The sequence below is a fragment of the Vicia villosa genome, linkage group LG2, assembly GCF_029867415.1.
Source record: "Vicia villosa cultivar HV-30 ecotype Madison, WI linkage group LG2, Vvil1.0, whole genome shotgun sequence".
NCBI lineage: Eukaryota > Viridiplantae > Streptophyta > Magnoliopsida > Fabales > Fabaceae > Vicia > Vicia villosa.
In genome coordinates, this window is record NC_081181.1 from 189,729,934 (window position 1) to 189,752,942 (window position 23,009).

The 23,009-nt window shown below is 33.5% G+C and overlaps 2 protein-coding genes across 2 annotated transcripts; one reads left to right on the top strand and one right to left on the bottom strand.

Annotated features, from left to right (window-relative positions):
* Positions 1-4,311: 4,311 nt before the first annotated feature.
* LOC131653356 (cytochrome P450 72A68-like) lies at positions 4,312-7,025 on the bottom strand. The gene is made up of 5 exons (XM_058923468.1): positions 6,613-7,025; positions 6,243-6,460; positions 5,907-6,151; positions 5,092-5,479; positions 4,312-4,920 (listed from the first exon to the last, which is right to left on the bottom strand). Exons 1-5 carry the CDS (start codon positions 6,887-6,889, stop codon positions 4,489-4,491), a joined length of 1,560 nt encoding a protein of 519 aa, XP_058779451.1. The 5' UTR covers positions 6,890-7,025; the 3' UTR covers positions 4,312-4,488.
* A 10,309-nt stretch (positions 7,026-17,334) lies between these two features.
* LOC131653357 (cytochrome P450 72A68-like) lies at positions 17,335-20,187 on the top strand. Its single transcript, XM_058923469.1, has 5 exons — positions 17,335-17,677; positions 18,148-18,365; positions 18,490-18,734; positions 18,865-19,252; positions 19,447-20,187. Exons 1-5 carry the CDS (start codon positions 17,401-17,403, stop codon positions 19,876-19,878), a joined length of 1,560 nt encoding a protein of 519 aa, XP_058779452.1. The 5' UTR covers positions 17,335-17,400; the 3' UTR covers positions 19,879-20,187.
* The last annotated feature ends 2,822 nt before the right edge of the window (positions 20,188-23,009 follow it).

Below are 23,009 nucleotides of genomic sequence, written 5' to 3' on the forward strand. Positions count from 1 at the left end.
TATAGTATATAAAAATATAAGAGACGACAAATTTTTGAAAAGTACATACGATAGGAAAAGGAAAAGTTTAACCAATCATATACAACAATGAGTTATAAATGACATTTTTGAAAACAAGATTAAAGATGTGTCAATTGATTGTGACAAAATTTGTAAAAATTTGTTAATTATATATTTTGGGATGTCTTTTTGAATTAGAGATACATAATACTACTAATAGGTTTAAGGTTAATTTATGATATTTTATTATTGTAACAAACATTGATTTGGGACAGGTGGACAAAAATCAATTGTCCATTAGTATCCGACCAACCCATTAAATTTGAATTCTTTCGGTCGAGTTTTCGGGTCAAACAGGTGAACCTTTCAGTTTATAGTGGATAATAATGTTATTTTTATTATTTTATTTAATATTCATACTGAACTGAATTGTTTATGAAGCCCAAAAGATATACCCTATCTATATACCATATAAACCTAACACGGTGAAGAAAACTAAAAACCCTAGCCGCTACGATCTATTCCTCTTCCCTTTATCTCACAATCACAACTTCACAAAATTATAACGCACAAAGTTGAAGGAGTGACACTGAATTTAACTCAACCATTCAACCATTCGAAGTTCAACCTCAACCATTTAGAAATGTGTCTCTTTTTCAATCTTAATATGGGTATAGGTTAATATTTTTATTGCCTTTTCTGCTTCATTCATTTCCTTTGTCATCTTCACTAATTATCTATTTTTCATTTCCTACATATTTTCTGGTTGTTCACGAGTTTGAAGGGAAATTGGAGTGTAGGTATTATCTTTTTATTTTGTTTTAAAACTTTTCATTTTCCTCTCAATTTGACCTTTATTTTTTTCCCTAATACTGTGATATTTCGTATATTTTGATTGACGAAAATACCCTTTTATGTCTAGCACAAATTATTTAAAATACAAAAATACCCTTTTATTTTTTTTAAATAAAATATAATTTTTCTCTCTCATATCTTTATCTATTAATATTTAAAATATGAAAATACACTTTTGTCTCTAGCACAAGTTATTTAAAATACAAAAATACATTCTTTTTATTAAAAATTACTCTCTTCTCTAATAATATTTACAATATGAAAAATGAAAAATAAAAAAATATATCATTTTCTCCCTAGTACAAATTATTTAAAATATGAAAGTCTTTTTATTTTTTTATTGAAAATAGATTTTCTCCCTTTCTGTCTCTCACCCTCTTTTAATATTTAGCATAAGAAAATACTTGTTCCTAGTATAAATTATTTTAAATACTAATTTTATTTTCCATTATTAATATTTTCTCTCCTCCTCATCTATGATTTTTACATTTATAAAGAGTATTTTATTTGTTCTGTCAATTGCTCTTAAATACTTAAAAAATTTCTACTATACTATTCTATTCAATACTTACCATTTTACAGTAGTTATGTAACATTACTTGTATTTCTTAATGTATTTTAAGTAATTTTAGTCACTTAATTTTATAGATCTGGCCTCCATATGTAATTTTATTATTGTTTTGTCTCATTGTAATTAGCATAGTTAAACTATTATGTTTTTAAAGAAACAAAAATATACCATTGTTCAAATTATATCAATAAATTTAAAAAAAAGGATGGAAAACATTGTTAATACCCAAATTTATAAAATTAGAAATAAATAAAAAAAATATTTATTGAATCGGCCAATTATAAAATTATCCAATTATTTTCAAATGGGCCAATTATTAAAATATGAAAAAAACTAAGTTAAAAAACCAAATCTGAAAATAACCAATTCGGAAAAGACCCATTGTTGAATCAGACAGAATTTGACTGTTGTTTCTAAATTGAGGGTTAGGCTGATTTACGGTTTTGATCTCGTAAACGAATCGGTCTGGCCGAATGTCCATCCCGTAGAATATGATACAATTTTCTCGTCTCATATATTACCATGTCAATTATTTATCAAATTTAATGTGTGTTTGATTTGTTAAAAAATATGGATTTGGACAACATAACGTTAGTTGGTATGTCTTTGATTTAAAAGATATTCACGGGACAAGACAAAAATCACGATTAGGGGCTGGACAAAAATTAAAAATTTTGTCCCTCACTAAACCAGAGAACAACTTTTTGTCCATAGTAAAAGTTAATTAAAATACGTAAATATTCTTTTATATTTTCTAATAAAAATATTTTTTTTCTCCCTGATCCTCCTCTATTAATATTTACAACATGAAAATAAGAAAACACCCTTTTATCCTTAGCACAAGTTATTTAAAATACAAAAATACCCTCTTATGTTTTATTAAAAATATAATTTTTCTCTCATATCTTTCTCCCTTAATATTTAAAATATAAAAAATACACTTTTGTCTCTAGCACAAGTTATTTAAAATATAAAAATACCTTTTTGTTTTTTTTTTTTTAAGAAATACTCTCTTCTCTATTAATAATTTACAATATGAAAAATAAGAAAATAACATTTTCTCTATAGTATAAATTATTTAAAATATGAAAATACCCTTTTATTTTCTATTAAAAATAAATTTTTTCTCTTTCTGTCTCTCACTCTTCTCTATTAATATTCATATTATGAAAATACTTTTTGTCCTTAGAATAAATTATTTTAAATACATATTTATTTTCTATTAAAAATATTTTCTCTCATCGTCTATTAAAATTTACATTTATAAAGAGTATTGTAGTAAATTTTATTTTATTTTATTTGTCTTGTCAAATATTGTACAATACAAAAAGTTGTACTATATCGTACAATACTTTAACGAATTGCATTATACTATTTTGTCCAATACATACCCTTACCCTTTTGCAAGGGTTATGTAACATTACTTGTATTTTTTGGTGTGTTTTGAGTAATTTTAGTCACTTAATTTTATAAATCTGATCTCCATATGTAATTTTATTTTTGTTTTGCCTCATTGAAATTTTATTGTTGTTTTGACTCAATTCCAATTTTATCCTCCAAATTCTCTATTTCTTTAACCATTCTACACTTAATTCTCTATTCTTGTTGAAGCTGTATAACGGCAAGCAACAAAAGATTCGGAAATATTAATCTAGGAATTATCGCGTCCATAGATAATGGTCGTTAGAATGTCATTCAACAGTTTCGAGCTAGGGTTAAAATGGATTGAAAGTAAAAGCTGAAAAATAAAACATATGAACAAAAAATAAATACATTCTTCGGAAAAAAAAGGATTTAGGGTTTAGGGTTTAGATCCCGAAACTGAACTGGCCCAATCGAATGTCCACCCTTAAAATATGATACAATTTTCTTTCTCGTATATTATCATGCCAGTCAATTATTTTATCAAACTTAATAAGTTTATTAAACGAGGAAAAAGTTTGTTTAATTTTATCAAAATATGGTTTTTTATTTAATGTTGATATCAATTAAACTTATAAAAGAATAAATAATTACTTAAAATATAAACATTATTTTAAAAAAAAAAATCTTAAAGTGTATATTAAAAAAAAAAAATGGTAACGTGAACATACTTTGTTTCCAGAAAAAAAAAAAAAAACAGAAATAATGTGACAAACTTTTTCATCCACGTGATCAGAATCTGAATCCCACATTCACAAATCCTTCACAAATATGATTTTATTACTCCCTATTTCTCTTTTGATATATTAATTTTAGTTGAGATTTATTCTATTTCTCTTTTGATATATTCTTTTTCGTTGAGATTTGTTTCAGAATTAGTGGAGATTTGTTAGATCTGTGTTGAGATTTGTTTCAGAATTAGTGGAGATTTGTTAGATCTGTATTGTTTTTAGTTGAGATTATTTTAGATTCCGTATTGTTATTAGCTGAGATTTGTTTCAGAATTAAGTTTGTCCTCCTTATATGAAGTATTAGGCTTCTCCTTGTTTAACCAAACCAGTATTCATTACTTTTGATTTTGCAACTGCAATTGCGATCAGTTTCAACCACCAAAGATAGGATTAGTGACATTCCTAACCGGCGATTAAGATCATGTTCAACCACCAAAGATAGGATTATTGACCGGCCCGAATATAAGATCATTATGCTTGGTGACCATATTGACTCACTCTCTATCTCAATTGCCATCGTGTTCAACCCACCAAAGATAGGATTACTGACCTTCCTAAGCCGCTATTAAGATCGTGTTCAACCAACAATTCATTTGGAGGATGTCAGTTTCTTCCATCCTACATCTATGATCAACTTTTTCTTAGCCTTTCCCAATCTAGAGGAATTGCAAACACATTGAAGTTAAAATAGTTTGTTTCTTTTAAAACAGGGTGCTTTCCACGCAACAAACATTCCAACAACAAAAAAGGTATGAATGTCTCAATAAAATGTGTAAGATTACACCATCTAACAACATTACTTCATTAGAATCCAAGACTAATCCATTGAAATATAGAAAACCATTTAAAGGGTTGATATATCCTAACCAACAACACACTTTTATTATACTATGAGCTTCCTATTTTACATTATATTTCCACTTTACGAAGAATTATATGAGCACCATATTGTGGCTTAAGGGTAATTACCGCAGTAGGGGCGTGAGCATAGGTTGGAGAAAGTTCAAATGAGAAATGTTGCAAAATCATTGCAATTGCGATTTTTGCTTCTATCATGGCAAAGTTCTGTCCAACGCAAATTCTAGGACCCCCTCCAAATGGAAAAAACGAAATTTTACCATTTGTTGCTTTCAAAACACCTTCCGAAAATCTTTCAGGATTGAACACCTTGGCGTCATCTCCCCATATTTCTGAATCATGGTGAACCAAAACTATCGATAAGAAAACTTGCACTCCAGCAGGTAATGTTAGGCCTCCAAGTTTCATATCTTTGTGAACAGTTCGAGGAAGCGCAACTACGGGAGGGTATAACCGAAGAACCTCATTCAAAATCATGGTGACCTGTTCAAACAAAAGTATTATATCAATGGTAAGTGTCAAGGCATGGATTAGGATTTGGTGCAGACTACAAAAACTATGTTACACACTTTTCGACCTCAACCATTGAATCTCAAATTAAAAGTCTTTTAAAGCAAATACTCTATATTATGAAGAGAAGAACATAACACTTACAATCTTAAGATGAGTTAGCCCATCAAAATCTGGTTTATTGTTACCGAAAACTTGTAATACTTCCTCCCGTGCGCGTGCTTGCCAATCAGGGTACCTACTCAACAACACCATTGTCCAAACAAGCAAAACCGAAGTGGTCTCTTGCCCTGCAAAGTAGAATAGCTTGCATTCCTCTATTACATCTTCAAGACTCATTCCGACATTCTTATTGTTGCCATGTTCTTCCATTTTCTTGTGATTTGACTCCAAAAGTAGACCTAATAAATCATCCTTAGTTGCTTTGCCTGCCTTCAGTGCTTCCTCCCTCTTGTTAATCATATTCGTAAGTGAAGCTCTTACATCTCTGTCAATTTCCTTCATCCTCCTATGGGTAGGAGTTGGTAGAAACCTTCATAATAAACATAATTAGTCTTGTAATCATATGATATGAAGAGGTTTCCATTTCCTGGATTATATTTTTTTAAAGTGAGCAAATTAATTAGAACATACAGTACTATAAATCAATAGGTTTTACAAGCACATGTATGACAAATCAACTTTAGAGGAGCCAACTCTCCATTTACTATATCACAGGCTTTTTGATCACTTGTTGTTCGAATGTTTTGGCGAAACAATTATTGGTTTCATTGTGTCTAGATTTTCCTTCTCAATGATCAGTAATAAACAGGCACAGATCAGATTCTTAATGATGGTTATGTTAATAGCTAATAGTACAATATTTTGTAAAATCTTTGTCACATAAAACACATTTATTAGATTCCTAGCTGTAAATATTTGTTAATCAACAAGAAATTCGATACACAAAATAGTCTTACCTCCATCCAGGGATGTAAACATTCGTCATAACTGTTTTCGTAAGTTCAGCTTGCTCGATTTGAAGTTGAAATATTCTCATTCCTTCTTCATAACTACTTCCAAATGCTGTTCGTGAAATAGCATCACTTGCCAAGTTTTGAAGGAACGGCCATACGTCCACTTCACATGATCCATCTGATGACAACATTGTTTCCCATTTGCCAATCAGATCATCACAACTTTTTAAGAAATTTGGTAACATGATCTGGGTGTAAGAGATAACCAAGAGTTAGAACTCTGCATGTCAAGCCAAGAACTTGCGCAATAAGATTAATACCTAGTAAACGGAAACTTACCTTCAGTTTTTCAAAATGGAATGCAGGATTGATTATCTTTCTGTGCTTGCTCCACTGCTCTCCCTCAAGGTTTACTAGACCATTAACTAGTAACCTGGCAAGCGGATTCATATTAAGCTTTTGAAAGTCGTTGTTTTTGTTAAATACATCTTTAATTATCTCAGGATCTGTGATGGTTACCCTTGGTGTTGCTCCCAACCAAACAAAAGAATTCTTCCCTGCATAACAAATATAGACAAAAAATTTGTCTATCAGTAATCGAGGATCACATATCGCAGTTGTGGGGATCGAACCGTGGTACTCCCTAATAAGTCAACCAATATGAATTACTTTAAAGACCAAGATTTTGGAGGAACATGAAGAGACATACCATGTTTTATAGCACTTTGTTGGAAATAGGAAAACACACGAGGAACAATATCATCGGAAAGATTCATGGGTTTAGATGTTGCTTCTTTTCGCGTCTTTACAATATCTTTCAAATCTCCAACTAAAAACCTATATGAATTCCCTTTAAGTCCTTGTTCTCTCAGAATCTTTTCTAGTTTCTTTGGCTTCAACCATGACCAGTTCAGAATCTTCCATGACCATGTCAAAGCAAGTGTCGTCAAGACAGTGAAGACAATTATTGCTGTAATTGTAACCATTTTTGTGTAGAGTAGTAATTGCAAGTTGAAAGAAAATAGGGGAAGATGATAAAACAAAAATGTTTATAATAATTTTTGAAGTTGTAAACGGAACACTCCTTGTCTTTGAATTAAGACATTTTCGTCATGATCTTATCCGTACATGCATCTTTGTCACGTATCCTTGACCAAATTCTCAAGATAAAATCCACGTATCCTTTACCAAATTCTGTTTTTACTAATATATAAATATGTAAGTATTTTTTATTTTAGTTAAATTACAATTTTGTTTCGTCTATTATTGTCTTTTTACCAAATGAGTCTCTATTGTATTTAAATAATTTTGAACGAAAAAGTTGTTGATTTGTATATATTTTTTAATATGTGGCCATTATGTTGTGTGATGTGGCATATGGCAGATGATATATTAAATCAAATGAATTCAAAACTAAGTAAAAATTAAATAAAAGAAAAAGATTTTAATTTTTATACTATTGTAGAGAAGCCCGGCCTTTTTAATGTAAAAATAAAATACTAGAGATGAAATTTGGAAGTGTAAAACAAGAACACCCAGAGATATAAATCTGAAAAATTGATTGTTCACTTCTTCATTATTTGTCAATCTTCCATGTATTCTTTTTTTTTTCTTAAGAAAGTTCATTCTTCTATCTCAATCTGTATCAGATATGTACAATGGAAGGGGGTAATTAAATAGGAGATTAGAGAAAAACATTCAAACCTATGTGATAAATCCATATGCTAGAAAAATCATCCAAAGCTTTGTGATAAATCCATATGCTATAAAATGCAAAATCAAACTCAAATCTTTTTAAGGTCATTATTTTCAAAAAAAGGTATTCATTTTCTTCTTGTTGTTTTCGCTTGTGTAGCTCTTTTTTGGCTGTGTTGCATTGTCCTAACGTTGTTTTCATGTGATTGGATATCAAGAGATTCGCCATTTTCTATTCTAGTGAACAAGTGCAGAATTTTTTATGAGAATAGTAGAGTCTGGTCTTCCTATTATAAGAATCTCAGTGAGAATAAATAGAAGAACTAGAATTGTGGGAAGCGTATAATGCTCCAGCCGACAAGGGAAAGTACACTACAACACGGAAGACCTTCTAAAGCGCTTATTTTGGGCTTTAAAAGCGCTTTAAAGCGCTGTAAAAGCCAACGCTGCCGTAGGTAACAAAAGCTCTTTTGAAAGCGCTCTGGTAGATACCCTATAAGAGCGCTTTTTCCAGAAAAGCGCTCTTGTAGACCCCCCTATAAGAGCGCTTTTCTGAAAAAAGCGCTCTGGTAGCTCCCCCTATAAGAGCGCTTTTTCCAGAAAAGCGCTCTGGTATCCCACCCTATGAGAGCGCTTTTTCTGGAAAAAAAGCTCTGATAGCCCCCCTATAAGAGCGCTTTTTCAAAAGCGCTTTCGTAGGTTGCATTTTTTTTTAATTTTTTATGTTTTTTTTAATCTTTGGCAGCGCTTTTTGTTATAAAGCGCTTTCGTATGTGGCCCTTTAAGAGCGCTTTTTAAAAGCGCTGTCGTTGCTAAATGAGGTATTTTAAAGTGCAGCCTGTAATTTAAGCCTCCCAGTTCGACCTGTAATATATTTTCAACCTGTAATATTTTCGACCTGTAATATATTTTCGACGATATATTTTCAACCATAGGTAGGACAATATATATATATATATATATATATATATATATATATATACTAATATAATACCATTATAATTAATATCCAAAATTATATATATACATCATTATAATTCCTGTCAAACAAACTATTCTCTGTAACATCAACAATATTATAGTACTTCAAATATTGGCAACAGTATGAACAAAGTTAGTAACCATATATCCTAGAGTACTATAATTTGATACTTCAAATCGACACAAATCTTACATGAATAGCTGATGAATATAAAATTGACACAAATCCTCTTTGATTTCTTCCAACTTAAGTTTCGTGTAAGAAGCAGCACGGAATTCGTCAAAGTACTACAGAACAAAAACATAATATGAATGATTTAGTTAAATGTAATAAATTATAAGAATTTATCTAATTAAGTTATAAATCCATACCGTGATTGAAATCTCTAATTGATTCATTTGAAGGATTTCTTTCATAAATCTCAAAACATAGTATCCGCAATCTGAACTGTTTCGCTGTATCGGACACTACATAGAAAAACAAATAACATTTTATAGTTGTACGTCTTGTTTTATCAAGTAGCATAAATATTATAAGAAAAATTGTGAAAAATAATGTACCTGCACTTTGATCCAAGTAATGTTGTTTGATTTTGTCCGGGATACCTGTGCGTCTCGTTGACTTCGGAACACTTGTATTGATCTAACAAAAATATAAAAGCAATTATTTAGATCAATCTCACAAATAATTAAATATATAAATATACAAGAATATTTAGAACGATCCCACTTACAAATCAATCATTTCCTTCATAGCCGGATAATTGCTCCACTCACCATCTACCGAATTCAGAAAATATACCACTTCTCTTATCGGGTTGATAGCAAGCAACAACCAGTGTGCTCTATAAATTAAAACAATAGGTTATATGAAAATTTTGCTTCGCATAAGAAACAAAGATTAGATGAACCAAGAATGAGAAACTAACCCTACTGGTCGGGTATTATACGCCCAAAGAATCAGACTTTCTGCATTGCCGGAGGACATGAATCTATCGACTAAGCGCTGTCTAACTGATTCCGGTTCCGAAGCAATTGTCATTCCGCTTCAATGGGCGGAAGACACGAAACGGAATCTGTTTGACAATGCAGTCCCGCGCAACACTCTGTCATGCAACAACCTTAAATAAAAACATAATAAACATATTAGATTATTTTCATTGAAATGTGTAAATAAATTGTTCGACTAATTAAATAATATATCGGATGAGTGAATATTACCGGATGTATGAGTGCATATTAGCGACGCCTAGTTGTTCATGCGTAAAAATCTCTTCCAAGTCATCTATTGCAATATGTGACATGAATTCAACACCAAAGACACCTTCATCCATATTGATATTACGGAGAGCATCATCCTTCAAATCGGACATATCAACAAGTGTTCCGAGCGTCGTCCGGTATCGAGGCACAAAAGCACCACCTTTTTTTGCCGCTTGCTTCGGAGGACCCTTAGGTGGTACGCTACGAACTTGCTGTGTCACTTGCTGTGACCCCCGAGCAGATGCCTAAAAATCATATAACAATCGGTAAAATATAAAATCATGCAGTTTTAGATTCAAATTATATATTAACACCTTAAATGTACCTCTTTTAGTGATGCAACAGACTCCTCCTCCTGTAAAATCCCTTTACCCTTAATTGCGGGTTTTGTAGGAGCAGTCTAAAATTAAAATGTAAAAAATAATTAACGTAACGGTGCAGAATTGACATTCAAAAACTAAATGATTCATAATGGTTTTCAATATACCTCATCACCAATGATAATGAGCTTCGAGGGCCATGCAACAAATGACCCTATTGCATCTCGCATCAATGTTGTCTCTGAGACCATGTCAGGTACCGGTAGCACCGCATCATGATCTAATACAACATCAACTGATACCTTCAGGTATCCATCCGGGAGCAGTCTATGGTGAAGTAAATCTCCCACAGTGTTGTGCACTTTTCCCTTGCCAACTAGGCGATAATTCGGCGACGATAAGTATAGTTGGCAAGAAGAAATGCCCTAAACCAATAGTAAATATAAAGTCATTATCATTAATAAAATAGAACAATTTGTAAGGAAAATAAATTTATAATTACCTCGGGAAGTTTTCTTTGACATTTGAAACTAGCTTTATCACTAGTTTCTTTCACCGATGCAGTATTGCACTTTTCTCTCATATACATATCTTTATCTCTTTGCAATTCAGAGACTTGTGCTTGCAATTCCTGCAATTTTTGCAACACTTCTTCATTGGAAGGATTTCTTCTCCTAGGATGCTTGTAAAAAGAGGTTGGAGTCACACCATGACCCTTACCCCTCACCCGACCGGGATACTCAGGAGCATCTAGTGCTCTACTAAGTACGCTCCTATCATCCTGGTCCTCACCGGTGGATACCGATTGCGACAAGGTCTCCTGTAATTCATTTACATTTCAATAATTATTAGTGGAGATAAAAAATCATGTATATATTAAAAAACATTTGATTTAATTAAAAACACAGTATTATACTTACACATTCAGCATAAACTCTTTGAACATCGGGATCGACAGCTTGATTCTTGCCCACACGAGCTTCCTTCCACAACACATGTACAAGAAGTGAGGTTTCCTCACTTTTAGTCTCCTCTAACTATGCATTGACACAAATGATAAAATCGTCAAATAAAACACATTTAGACAATTAATTAAAACGCATTTCTATTTACTTACAATTTTATCCTCTAAGCGTGCATATCCCAAACGCCCTTTTTTGTATGGATACGCGGGTTTTGATGCTCTCGCACTATTTGTGGCACTCCTTTTCCGAAAAGCTTCATCTCTTTGCTCTAAAAACTTAGCCCAATCTTCTTCATCAATGAATAGCTCATATTTTTTTGGCCGTCTCGGTGCCTCTTCAAGAAAGTTTCCATCTTTATCCTTAAGATAGGTGTTTGTCAAAAAAGCTTTCCACCCTCTATATCTTTTTCCGGCCAAACTAAGTATGTAGCGTCTACGCTCATCTGGTATGTCAAAAGTCCTCTGCAAAAAAACATACGCATAGAGTGTGTTAGTATAAGTAATTTAAACAAATTATCGTCAAGATAATAAGAACAACCATATATGATACCTTAAGCTCGTCCCAAATCGCTTTTTTTTCGCATCCAACTCTTCGCTTTTCAGATTCCATTTAGCTACGGAGACTGTAATATGCATACGAACAAGTGTACCAATATAGCTTGTCAACTTTGCAGAATTAGGACCAATTGGTTGGTTATCAGAATTCCATTCCAAATGGTATATTATTCCTTGGCCTCTATGTCGAATGATTCCCTTCATAATGGTGATGCCTCGTGCAACTTCTTTTGCTTCAGTATCAGGTGGAGCATTTGTATCCGGAGCATCTCTTTCTTGAGCATCTCTTTCTTGTGAGTTTTCTTGTGCGTTTTCAGGTGGAGCATCTCTATCCGGAGCCATTGAACCTGTATCAAACAAACTAAAGCACATTAGTACACTATTAATAAGATAACAATCTATACAAGTCAAATGGAAGTCAAACCATGCATGTACAAGTAAATCGGAAACGAAATCGGTGAAATCAAAATAAGCGTCAAAAAAAGAAAGTTGTCGGAATTGAACGAAATTTACATGGCTATGGTAAAACGTCCCCACGGACTCAAAAATAAAGTCGGTTTTCCGAAATTCAGACCCTAAGCCCGACTTTTGATTACGGGCAGAAGCAAAACCGATAAAAAAACAGTCCCGAAATGTAAAGATAAGTGCATGAGCAGCTCCGGAATCGTCAAAATAGTATAGTTACATGTAAAGAATTCGACAAACGGATACATGGTTCAAAAGTTATGTACAAAACGAAAATATGCACCAAAATTGAATAAGTATACTATTGAATAAAACAATCGGTACAAATTGAATAAAGCAAATTAGTCGGAATATGTATACATGGTTGAAAAAAACTATACAAATTGAATATATAACAATCGGTACAAATTGAATAAAGCAAATTAGTCGGAATATGTATACTATTACCTTTATCACTAACGTCTCTTTCTTTTCTTGGTAGGATTGTGTTCTACGCGTCTCTTAACAACGCGGACGGTTGGATTGATCCAAATACCCTCATTATGATCATTTCTAGTACAAGATTCATTCTCATTTTGATCGTTTCTTGTACAAGATTCAATGCCAACACCAATATCACCTTGATCTTCAATGTTTTCATCAACTATTTTGTTAGATAAAAGCACTATAGACCATTTTGTACTTGTCAGATCATTGACATAGAACACTTGTTTAGCTTGAGAGGCTAGAATGAAAGGCTCATCTTTGTACCCTACCCTATTGAGATCCACTTGCAAAAATCCTGACTTATCCATTCGTATGCCACTATTATTTTCAACCCACTTGCAACCAAATACAGGAATCTGAAACTTCGTGTAATCAAACACCAAAATGCGCTCGATAACCCCAAAATATGACAAATTTGCAAATTTCGGATTTAAGTCATTCGCACTTGATATGTGCATTGCTTCAGCTACCAAGGTAACACCACTATTTTGCATAGTACTTTTATCATCCCGTTCTTTGGTATAAAATGTGTATCCATTAATTGCGTATGCGCTATAAGAAAACACAATTATACTTGGACCATAGGCTAAACATCTCAACCTTTCTGTTACTGAAGCAGGATCTGAACGATACTTTGAATAAATATGCTCCCTAAATCACGGTATGAAACTTTGATTGTGCTCTCGTACTATCCAGTTCTCATTTCTATTCGGATTTAAATCTCGGAGAACAACCTTGTGCATTTCAACATACAGCTCAACCTCAATCTCATTGTGCAGAACATACAAGTGCGCTTGATCCCGTTCGACCATTGATACTGTCACAACTTTATTTCCAATTAGCCTTTTTCCTTCTTTTTTTCGACAATATGAGATTTAGGGAGTCCAATTGATTGAACATTTGACAGATATTCAGTACAAAACTCAACCGCTTCTTCAACAACGTATCGTTCGGCAATACAACCCTCCGGTCGACTTCTGTTTTTCACGTACCCTTTTAATATTTTCATATAACGTTCAGCAGGGTACATCCATCTCATATAAGCTGGTCCGCACAATTGTGTCTCTTTCACAAGATGAACGACTAGATGAACCATTATGTCAAAAAACGAGGGAGGAAAATACATTTCAAGATCACATAAAGTAACAACTATCTCTTTTTGCAATGTTGGTAAGATCGCGGGATCGATCACCTTACTGCAAATTGACCTGAAGAAAAAACACAGTTTAGTTATTGCGCTTCTTACTTTTTCTGGCAGAATAGAACGTATACCTATTGGTAAAAAATGTTCCATTATAACATGGCAATCATGCGTCTTCAAACTCTTTAACTTAAGGTCTTTCATGGACACAAGTCTTCTAATATCTGAAGAGTAGCCTTCTGGAACTTTAACTTCACTGAGGAACTTACACAATGTTTTCTTCTCCTTTCTAGATAGAGTGTAAACAGCAGGTGGCAGATATGTTCGTCTTCCTTTCGTCACGTGTCCCAATTCAGTTCTCATCCCCATGTTTACCATGTCATTCCTTATGTTAACGCCATCCTTAGACTTTCCTTGTATATTGAGTAACGTACCTATTGAATCTTATCTTAACACATATTGAAATTATATAAGAATATTATAATAACAATTCAATTTGAATTGAAACTAATTAGACATGACATATTAGACACAATTTCTAACAATTTATAACAACTACTAAGCTATGTCAAGAAGTTTAATAAGTTCTCAAAGATTAGAAAAGTGTTGCTTCCGCGTATGAATTTTACAATTCCTAATCAAAACATTTCATTTATCAAAATTACTAGATTACTTATAACAACTGGAACCTTTCAAAGGCAAGATTCACCTCAAGAAACTAATACCAGGCAATTACTAATTCAACAAACTCCATAGATAGTTTATCACCTCAAGAATCTAAGGAAAGAAAAATCTTTTATAGTTATGTATCAAAGATAAAAACAGAATTTCAACTATAAAAAACATATGAATAAACACTAAAATCATGTTCATATATATATATATATATATATATATATATATATATATATATATATATATATATATATATATATATATAATTTTGTTCTGCAGCAGTAGGGTGTGTAAAAGTATTTTCACATCAACATATCGATTTGGCAGCATAACGACATAGTAATCTCTCGACATCAAACCAGAAATCAAACATATTATACTCTCAGATTATAGTGTCTGATGGATAAAACCAGCATCAAACCAGCATCAAACCAGAATCAAACCACAACATTGTTATTCAATTGAAATGAAAAAAATATAATTTCAGTGTTATACTCTCAGGTTTTATTCTGGCCGTGTCCTTTGAATAAAATACCTATAAACACTAATCTTTCAAATGTCAAAAACAGAACTATAAATCGTGTACCTCCTTTGTCTTCTCTTCGTCTTCGTATTCTGGGCAGTGATTCTTCTTCGTCTAGCTTTGTATTCTGGGCAGCAATGGAGTTTTTATGGAGATTAAGTGTTGCGGTTTTGAGGATGAGATACAGTTTTGAGGAGTTTTTATGGAGTTCTTCATTCTGGGCAGCGATGGAGTTCTTCATTCTGGGCAGCGATGGCAGTGAAAGAAGATTTAGGGATTATGAAATGCATATCAGAATTATTTTGATTTTAAAAATTTTAATTAACGAAACAGCTATGAAAGCGCTTTTAAAAAGTGCTCTGGTAGCCCTGCCTTTACCAGCGCTTTTTAGGGTAAAAGCGCTTTCGTACCCCCCTTCAAGAGCGCTTCTGAAAGCGCTTTCATAAGCCCCCTATAGGAGCGCTTTTTGAAAGCGCTTTCGTACCCCCCCCCTATAAGAGCGCTTTTTGAAAGCGCTTTCGTACCCCCTATAAGAGCGCTTTTTGAAAGCGCTTTCGTAACCCCCCCTTTAAGAGCGCTTTCTTTGCGTGTTTTTTTATTTTGTTTTTAGCGAAACCTATACCAGCGCTTTTTCCTAAAAGCGCTTTAGTAGGGGTGCTGCTAAAAGACAAATTTGGCGTAGTGGTAGAAGACTTTTGATGACAAAAATTCAAGTGGAGGAGGAACTCCATCTTTTGTGAGGTGTTATAATTGTGGTGAGTTTGGGCATCACATATCTGAGTGCAAAAGTATATATGATTGCGAACTACTTCAAGTGTGGGAAGCAGTGAGGATTTACAAGAGTTTGGAAAGTGTTGTTCGGACCACCCTGAAGATCTCGATGCACGATCTCAATGATATAATTGCTTCAACCTGAACAGGTTTCTCATGTCAAAACAACAACAATGCTATAACGAAAAACCATAAAAAACAGAAGAGAAAGAATCAAGAAACCGACGAAGGCATTTCATCGAGCACTTTGTAAGCAAGATTGAAAGCAAAGTTTTCTTCTTCCTGAAAGCAGTTCCACACCGACAGAACAATTCCAATACCAACCCGGCCATACAATAAACACAGTCATAAATCAACCACGAAAAGTATCATCCCTTATGAATCAGTAATAAAAAAATCAAAATCTTCAAACCCTAAGCCTTCGTCGAAAATGGCTTGCCCCAACACAGATGTTTGCAAAAGCTGAAACTCAAGCTACAATCAACAACAAAAAGAAACATATCAGCAACTGACAAAAGCACATTATTTAATTAATCAATAAATTAACTATTACATAGCTTGTTGTAAACCTTAGAATTATTAACAGTGATCTTCCTTCCATTGTTCTGCAGCTTGCTTGGTAGTATAAACCCTAAAATCAGAATAAGAAAAAAAACCGAACTTGAGAAGAAACAGAAGAATCATAAACAAACTAGAAGAAGCATATATGTTAACCATAAAACACATGATTCAAAAGCAGAGCGATATGCATACCTCATGCCTGATTCACGATATGTATGGAGACGAGTGAACTTGGAAACGATGAAGGAGATGAAGGAGACATATGTGTTTTGGAGAGAGGATTAAGAAGATAGTTATGTAAATTATGAAGAATGATAGGTGTTAGGGTTTGTGGTGTTTAGAGAGAGAAGTGGGAAAACCGGAGAGAGATAGTGAGAGAGTGTTGAAAATGACAAAAGTATGGAAAGAGGGTGGATAGAGGAGAATGAGAGGGAAAAGGAAATTTGAAAAAATTGAATGCCACTTGGACAAAATGACTCTTTTCATTTGTTGGAATTAATTCAATTAGTAAATTACAATAAGAGACATTTTTTTAATGTTAATGTAAAAACAATGAAGGGTAATTTAGACGGTTTGGTAGCGCGTTTTATTCTTAGTTAGGTAGTTGAAGAGTTACACCCACTTGTTATATCATTATTATTAAAAAAATTAAGATTATATCTCGAGTTTTATTTTAGTTCCTTAAATTATAAAAAAAAGTTATATCTTGTTAGTCTTTTTTCGTGTAAATTGCGATGAAATTTTTTAAAAACTGGTCATTTAATTTATTGTTAATTAAATAAAAAAGGATTAACATTTTATGTTTTAAAGAGTTAACAAATCAATATAATATTTATTAAATATAAATTAAATATATTAGTTATTTAATAAATTAAAAAACATAAGTTTTTGCTTATAAGGTGTAGATAACTTCCTTTCTTTTTTTGGATTAATTTCTAAATTCGTGAATATCCTTGAATGTGAACAAGACAAAAGAGGTCGGCATAGTCGTGGTTGTTTATGGACTGTATAATGTTCACGCACAACAGTATAAATCTTTTTTGTTTTATCATCTTTCCCTACATAGTTTCATCCACAAATTATTACTCTACACAGAAATGGCTACAACTACAGCAATAATTGTCTTCACTATCTTGACGACACTTGCTTTGACATTGTTATGGAAGATTCTAAATAAGTTATGGTTGAAGCCAAAGAAGCTAGAAAAGGTTCTAAGAGAACAAGGACTTAAAGGGAATTCATATAGGTTTTTAGTTGGAGACATAATAGATATTTTGAAGTCGCGAAAAGAAGCAACATCTAAACCCATGAATCTTTCCGATGATATTGTTCCTCGTGTGTTTAGCTATTTCCAACAAAGTGCCATAAAACATGGTATGTCTCTTCTTATTCCCCCCAACTTATTTTATGATTATTATTCTGTTTTTCTGTACACCTCTTAATAATAGTTATTTATCAATTGAAGAAATCACGAGGAGCAACACACTGTAGTAGTTTCACTCATATCAACTAGTTTATATAAAACTTTTATAAATTTAGATTTGTTTAACTAAGAGGGTTAAATGGACTTGTACTTAAGGGATGACAAACGGTCGGCATAGTACGGAGCGGGCACATTAGAGAATGTTGGAGTGGTAGGACTAAATTTTTGACCGGCCTGAACTAAAATATGGGCAATACAGACATGTCAAATGGACCAACATTCTCGGTCGTTAAAGTAATCTAACATCAGAGATTGTTCTCTCAGATGTGAGATTACATTAACTACATAGATTATAATAAGTAGCTTGGGATCCTCAATTTCTGAAACAACTAATTTATTTTTGTCTATATTTGTTATGCAGGGAAGAATTGTTTTGTTTGGTTTGGACCAACACCAAGGGTAACCATCACAGACACTGAGCTAATTAAAGATGTACTTAACAAAAACAACGACTTCCGAAAGCCTAATGTGAGTCCGATTGTTAGGTTACTAGTTAATGGTCTAGTAAACCTCGAGGGAGAACAGTGGAGCAAGCACAGAAAGTTAATCAATCCTGCATTCCATTCTGAAAAACTGAAGGCAAGTTTTCGTTTACTAGATATAGATCTTATGTAATTGTCTTGTGCGCCGTTTTAAAACATGTTTCAAAAAATGATTTTAATTCTTGGAGAGTTCTAACGCGTTATTATCTCTTACACCACAGATCATGTTACCAAATTTCTTCAAAAGTTGCGATGATCTGATTAGCAAATGGGAAACAATGTTGTCATCAGATGGATCATGTGAAGTGGACGTATGGCCATTCCTTCAAAACTTGGCAAGTGATGTTATTTCCCGAACATCATTTGGAAGTAGTTATGAAGAAGGAATTAAAATATTTCAACTACAAATCGAGCAAGCTGAACTTACAAAATCAGTTATGACGAATGCTAACATCCCTGGATGGAGGTAACACTAATTTGTGTATAGAACTTGTTGATACATGGTTTATGTTCTCACAGGAAGCAACCAATATTTATAGTTAAGAATCAATGGTTTATAGTACTGTATGTTCTAATTAAGTTTGCTCATTTTGAAGTTTTCTACCAACTCCTACCCATAGGAGGATGAAGGAAATTGACAGAGATGTAAGAGCTTCACTTACAAATATGATTAACAAGAGGGAGAAAGCACTAAAGGCAGGTGAAGCAACTAAGGATGATTTATTAAGCATACTTTTGGAGTCAAATCACAAGGAAATGGAAGAACATGGAGACAATAAGAATGTCGGAATGAGTCTTGAAGATGTAATAGAGGAATGCAAGCTATTCTACTTTGCAGGACAAGAGACCACTTCGGTTTTGCTTGTTTGGACAATGGTGTTGTTGAGTAGATACCCCGATTGGCAAGCACGTGCAAGGGAGGAAGTATTACAAGTTTTCGGTAACAAAAAACCAGATTTTGATGGGCTAGGTCATCTTAAGATTGTAAGTATCAATGTATCATGTTCTTCCCTTCATAATAAAGAGTATATGCTTTACAGAACTATGTTCTTTCTACCATAGGAAACAAAAAAATGCAGTTCAATGATTCAATGGTTGAGATCGAAAAGTGTGTAACATAGTTATTATAGTCTATGCCTTAACACTTACCATTGATATAATACCTTTTTTTGGAACAGGTCACCATGATTTTGAACGAGGTTCTTCGGTTATACCCTCCAGTAATCGCGCTTGCTCGAACTGTCTACAAAGATATGAAACTTGGAAACCTAACATTACCTGCGGGAGTGCAGCTTTTCTTATCAATAGTTTTGGTTCACCATGACACAAAGCTATGGGGAGATGACGCTAAGGTGTTCAATCCTGAAAGATTTTCTGAAGGTGTTTTAAAAGCAACAAATGGAAAAACTTCGTTTTTTCCATTTGGTGGGGGTCCTAGAATTTGCATTGGACAAAACTTTGCCGTGACAGAAGCAAAGATCGCAATAGCAATGATTTTGCAACATTTCTCATTTGAACTTTCTCCAACCTATGCTCATGCCCCTACCGAGGTAATTACACTTCAGCCGCAATATGGTGCTCATATAATTCTTCATAAAGTGGAAATATAATGTAAAATAGGAAGCTCATAGTATAATAAAAGAGTGTTGTTGGTTAGGATATATCAACCTTTAAATGGTTTTCTATATTTCAATGGATTGGTTTTCGACTCTAAGAAGAAAATTCCTTAAATACAATATATATCATATGTATTGGAACTGGTTTGGAAAGCTAAACATGTATAATGTATATTACAGGTGATGAAGTAATGTTGCATGGTATAATGTATTACAATAAACTTATTAAGTGATATCATCTACACATTATTAATATTAGTTTTTCCATTTAACTCCTATTAAACTAAGGGGTATTTTAAGTCATTGAGTCCCTAACTATTATTTTTGCAATTGTGTCTAAATTTCTTACTATTGGATTAATGCATTGTTGATAGACTAATTTAATTCGTAAAATGTATAGCAAACGATATTTTAAGATATATACATTAAGTTAAACAATTATTAATGATGAAAAATTAAAAGTAGGTCACGTTCTTGGTATTTGATTAGAAGGAAAAAAAATTGGGAATTTCTTTTCGCACAGACGAAATGGCAAAAATATCTCCAATTTGTAGGGATACATTTCCCCGAACACACTATTTTTTTATTTTATGTAAATTAAATTCGGAAATGTATATGCGAATGTGTTTTAGGGTATGTTTGCAGATACATCTTCGAATTAGTTTTTTTAAAATTCAATAAAATCATTTGTAGATGCATCTCCGAACTATGTAAATGTATTTAAACCTCGTGTCAGACTCTCCATCTTCTCCTTCTTCATTTTCAGAAAGTTTTTCTTCCCCATTGAAGCTCGTGACCAACATTGTTTCAATCTTATTTTCAATCAACATAAAAATCTCTACTTCTATCTTAGCAATCTCAACTCACTCTACCTACTACATTCAACATTTTGCATCCTCATCAATATTTTTTTGAGTACATTTCTCATTTAACATATTTTGAGTTTTGATTTATGTATTAGGTAAAATAGGTAACTTTTTATGCATTAGGTAGTGTTAGCATTCAAAATAGGTAATGAGTAGGAGCATTTGGATGATTCTTGGATGGATAGGGAAAGTGTGGGAGATGTTTCTACCATTGAAATAAAAAAACGAACCTTTTTCGGAGCTGCATCTCCGAAATGATTCTTTTCTGGTGTTTGAAGATGAATCTCCAAATTCTTTCCTTCCTAATGCACTAATATCTTTTTTGATGATTTTTTAAAGGACGATGGCTGCAAACAACAACAGTATAAGACTCGGCCATGAAACCCTAACTGCGCTCGCTTGCCACGAAAGAGCTCAACAGCATCAACAGGCCAGAGATATGGCGGAGTCGTCCTTAGGCCTCACGATGGGTAATCGCCGGGTTCTAGGAGCCGACTATCATTAGGGTCGTCATCCCAGGCTCGTGTACACCGATAGGTGGAGGCTTCAGCTACACGTGATGATCTCGCTCCATTTGTAAACCCTTTTAAAGGAAGGCCCACTAACACGTTATTACATATATATTTTGGAAGCCATGTTGCTCCACATGTCTGGACCATAGAGGTATATTTCTAAATGATTCTTATTTTTATATTTTAACCAAATTTAATTCGACTAAGATTGTTATATTATCTTTTTAACAAGAACGTGAGTATTTGAAATCTATTAATCATGTCAGAAAGATTCACAGACTTCCTCAGCCCCAGGAAGAATGGTTCCTAAGTGTGCTTCGGTACTCCGATCTTGTTGGTTTGTGTTCTTCCAGGTACAACATCATCAGCCATGACATGCAAGGGTCATTTGTTGAGATATGGAATAAAGAAACATCTTCTTTCCACTCCCCCATTGACGAGATAACAATTACATTAGATGAAGTCGCTTACCTCCTACACCTTCCCATCAGAGGGAAGTTACTTGATCATTCTAGAATCAGACGCGATGAGGCAGTGGATATGATGGTGATTTATTTGGGAGCTGACCCAATGGAAGCCCAGATGCAATGTGAGGACACCAGGGGTGCATATGTTAAGTTGTATTGGTTTGAAACGTCATATAAAAAAAAACTTGGATTTGGCCGACGATCCCGACGGTAATGATCTACTGGTAGGATACTACAGAGAATGTGCATTGAGATGTTACTTCCTATTCTTGGTTGGCACGTCCATGTTTGTGGAAAAAAGTGCAACCAACGTAGATGTGGCATACCTCAAGTATTTCATTGACTTGACAGTCATTCACGAGTGGAATTGGGGAGCCAACTGCTTGGCATACCTATATTCCAAGATGAGCGAAGGTTCTCTTTAGAGAACAAAACAAACGACAGGCTCTTGCACACAGTTGATGGCAATTTCCGTAGCCACTATTAATTTAAAAATAAGTTTTTTTTACACTTATTACTAATTTTTTTTCTTATTCATTTTTAGGGATGAATCCTTGCCCACTTCACCGCATACACGAGTTTGAGCGTGTACGAACGTATACTAAAGATTACACATGTGCTTGCCTGTGTCGCCCGCACAAATGGAATGATGTTGTTGTACCATTCTGTGTGTATATTGACCAAACTCAACATTATGACATCGAATGGATGCCATACACTTCTCATTGGGACATAATTTCGTTCAACCATATTTCATTATACCTTAGATGGCTGACATGTGGGAGTAGTATCTTATGCAAGTATATGCCAGAGTGGTGCATGCGACAATTTGAGTACATGCATATCTTTCCCCGGCCCCCTTTGAGGTTGCTCCTGAGAGCATTATCCATAAACATCTATATGACATTCGGGAAGATTTTAAGAGTCATCGAGTAAGGAAGGAGTATCTAAGGGTGCAAGCCACATCTCTGTGGCATTCTACTGAGGGTAACATTACTTAGTTCTATTCTATGTCACACCCTATCATGGCACCAGACATTCCTGGACATTCACCTAGGTCTTTTCGTGAGGAGATCCTATAGAATGAGCAGGCCAGAGATGACTATATCGTTAATGTGTTTCCTATTTGTCAGAATATTATGTGGATTACACGTGAGGGCATAAAGTCTAGAATGTTTGAGAGAATTCATTCTTACCGAGGCACGTAATGCCTTGGGTTACCGTTGGCATAGAAGGAGCCAGGGGGTTAAGATTATACATACTTAGTAGATTATGCATTT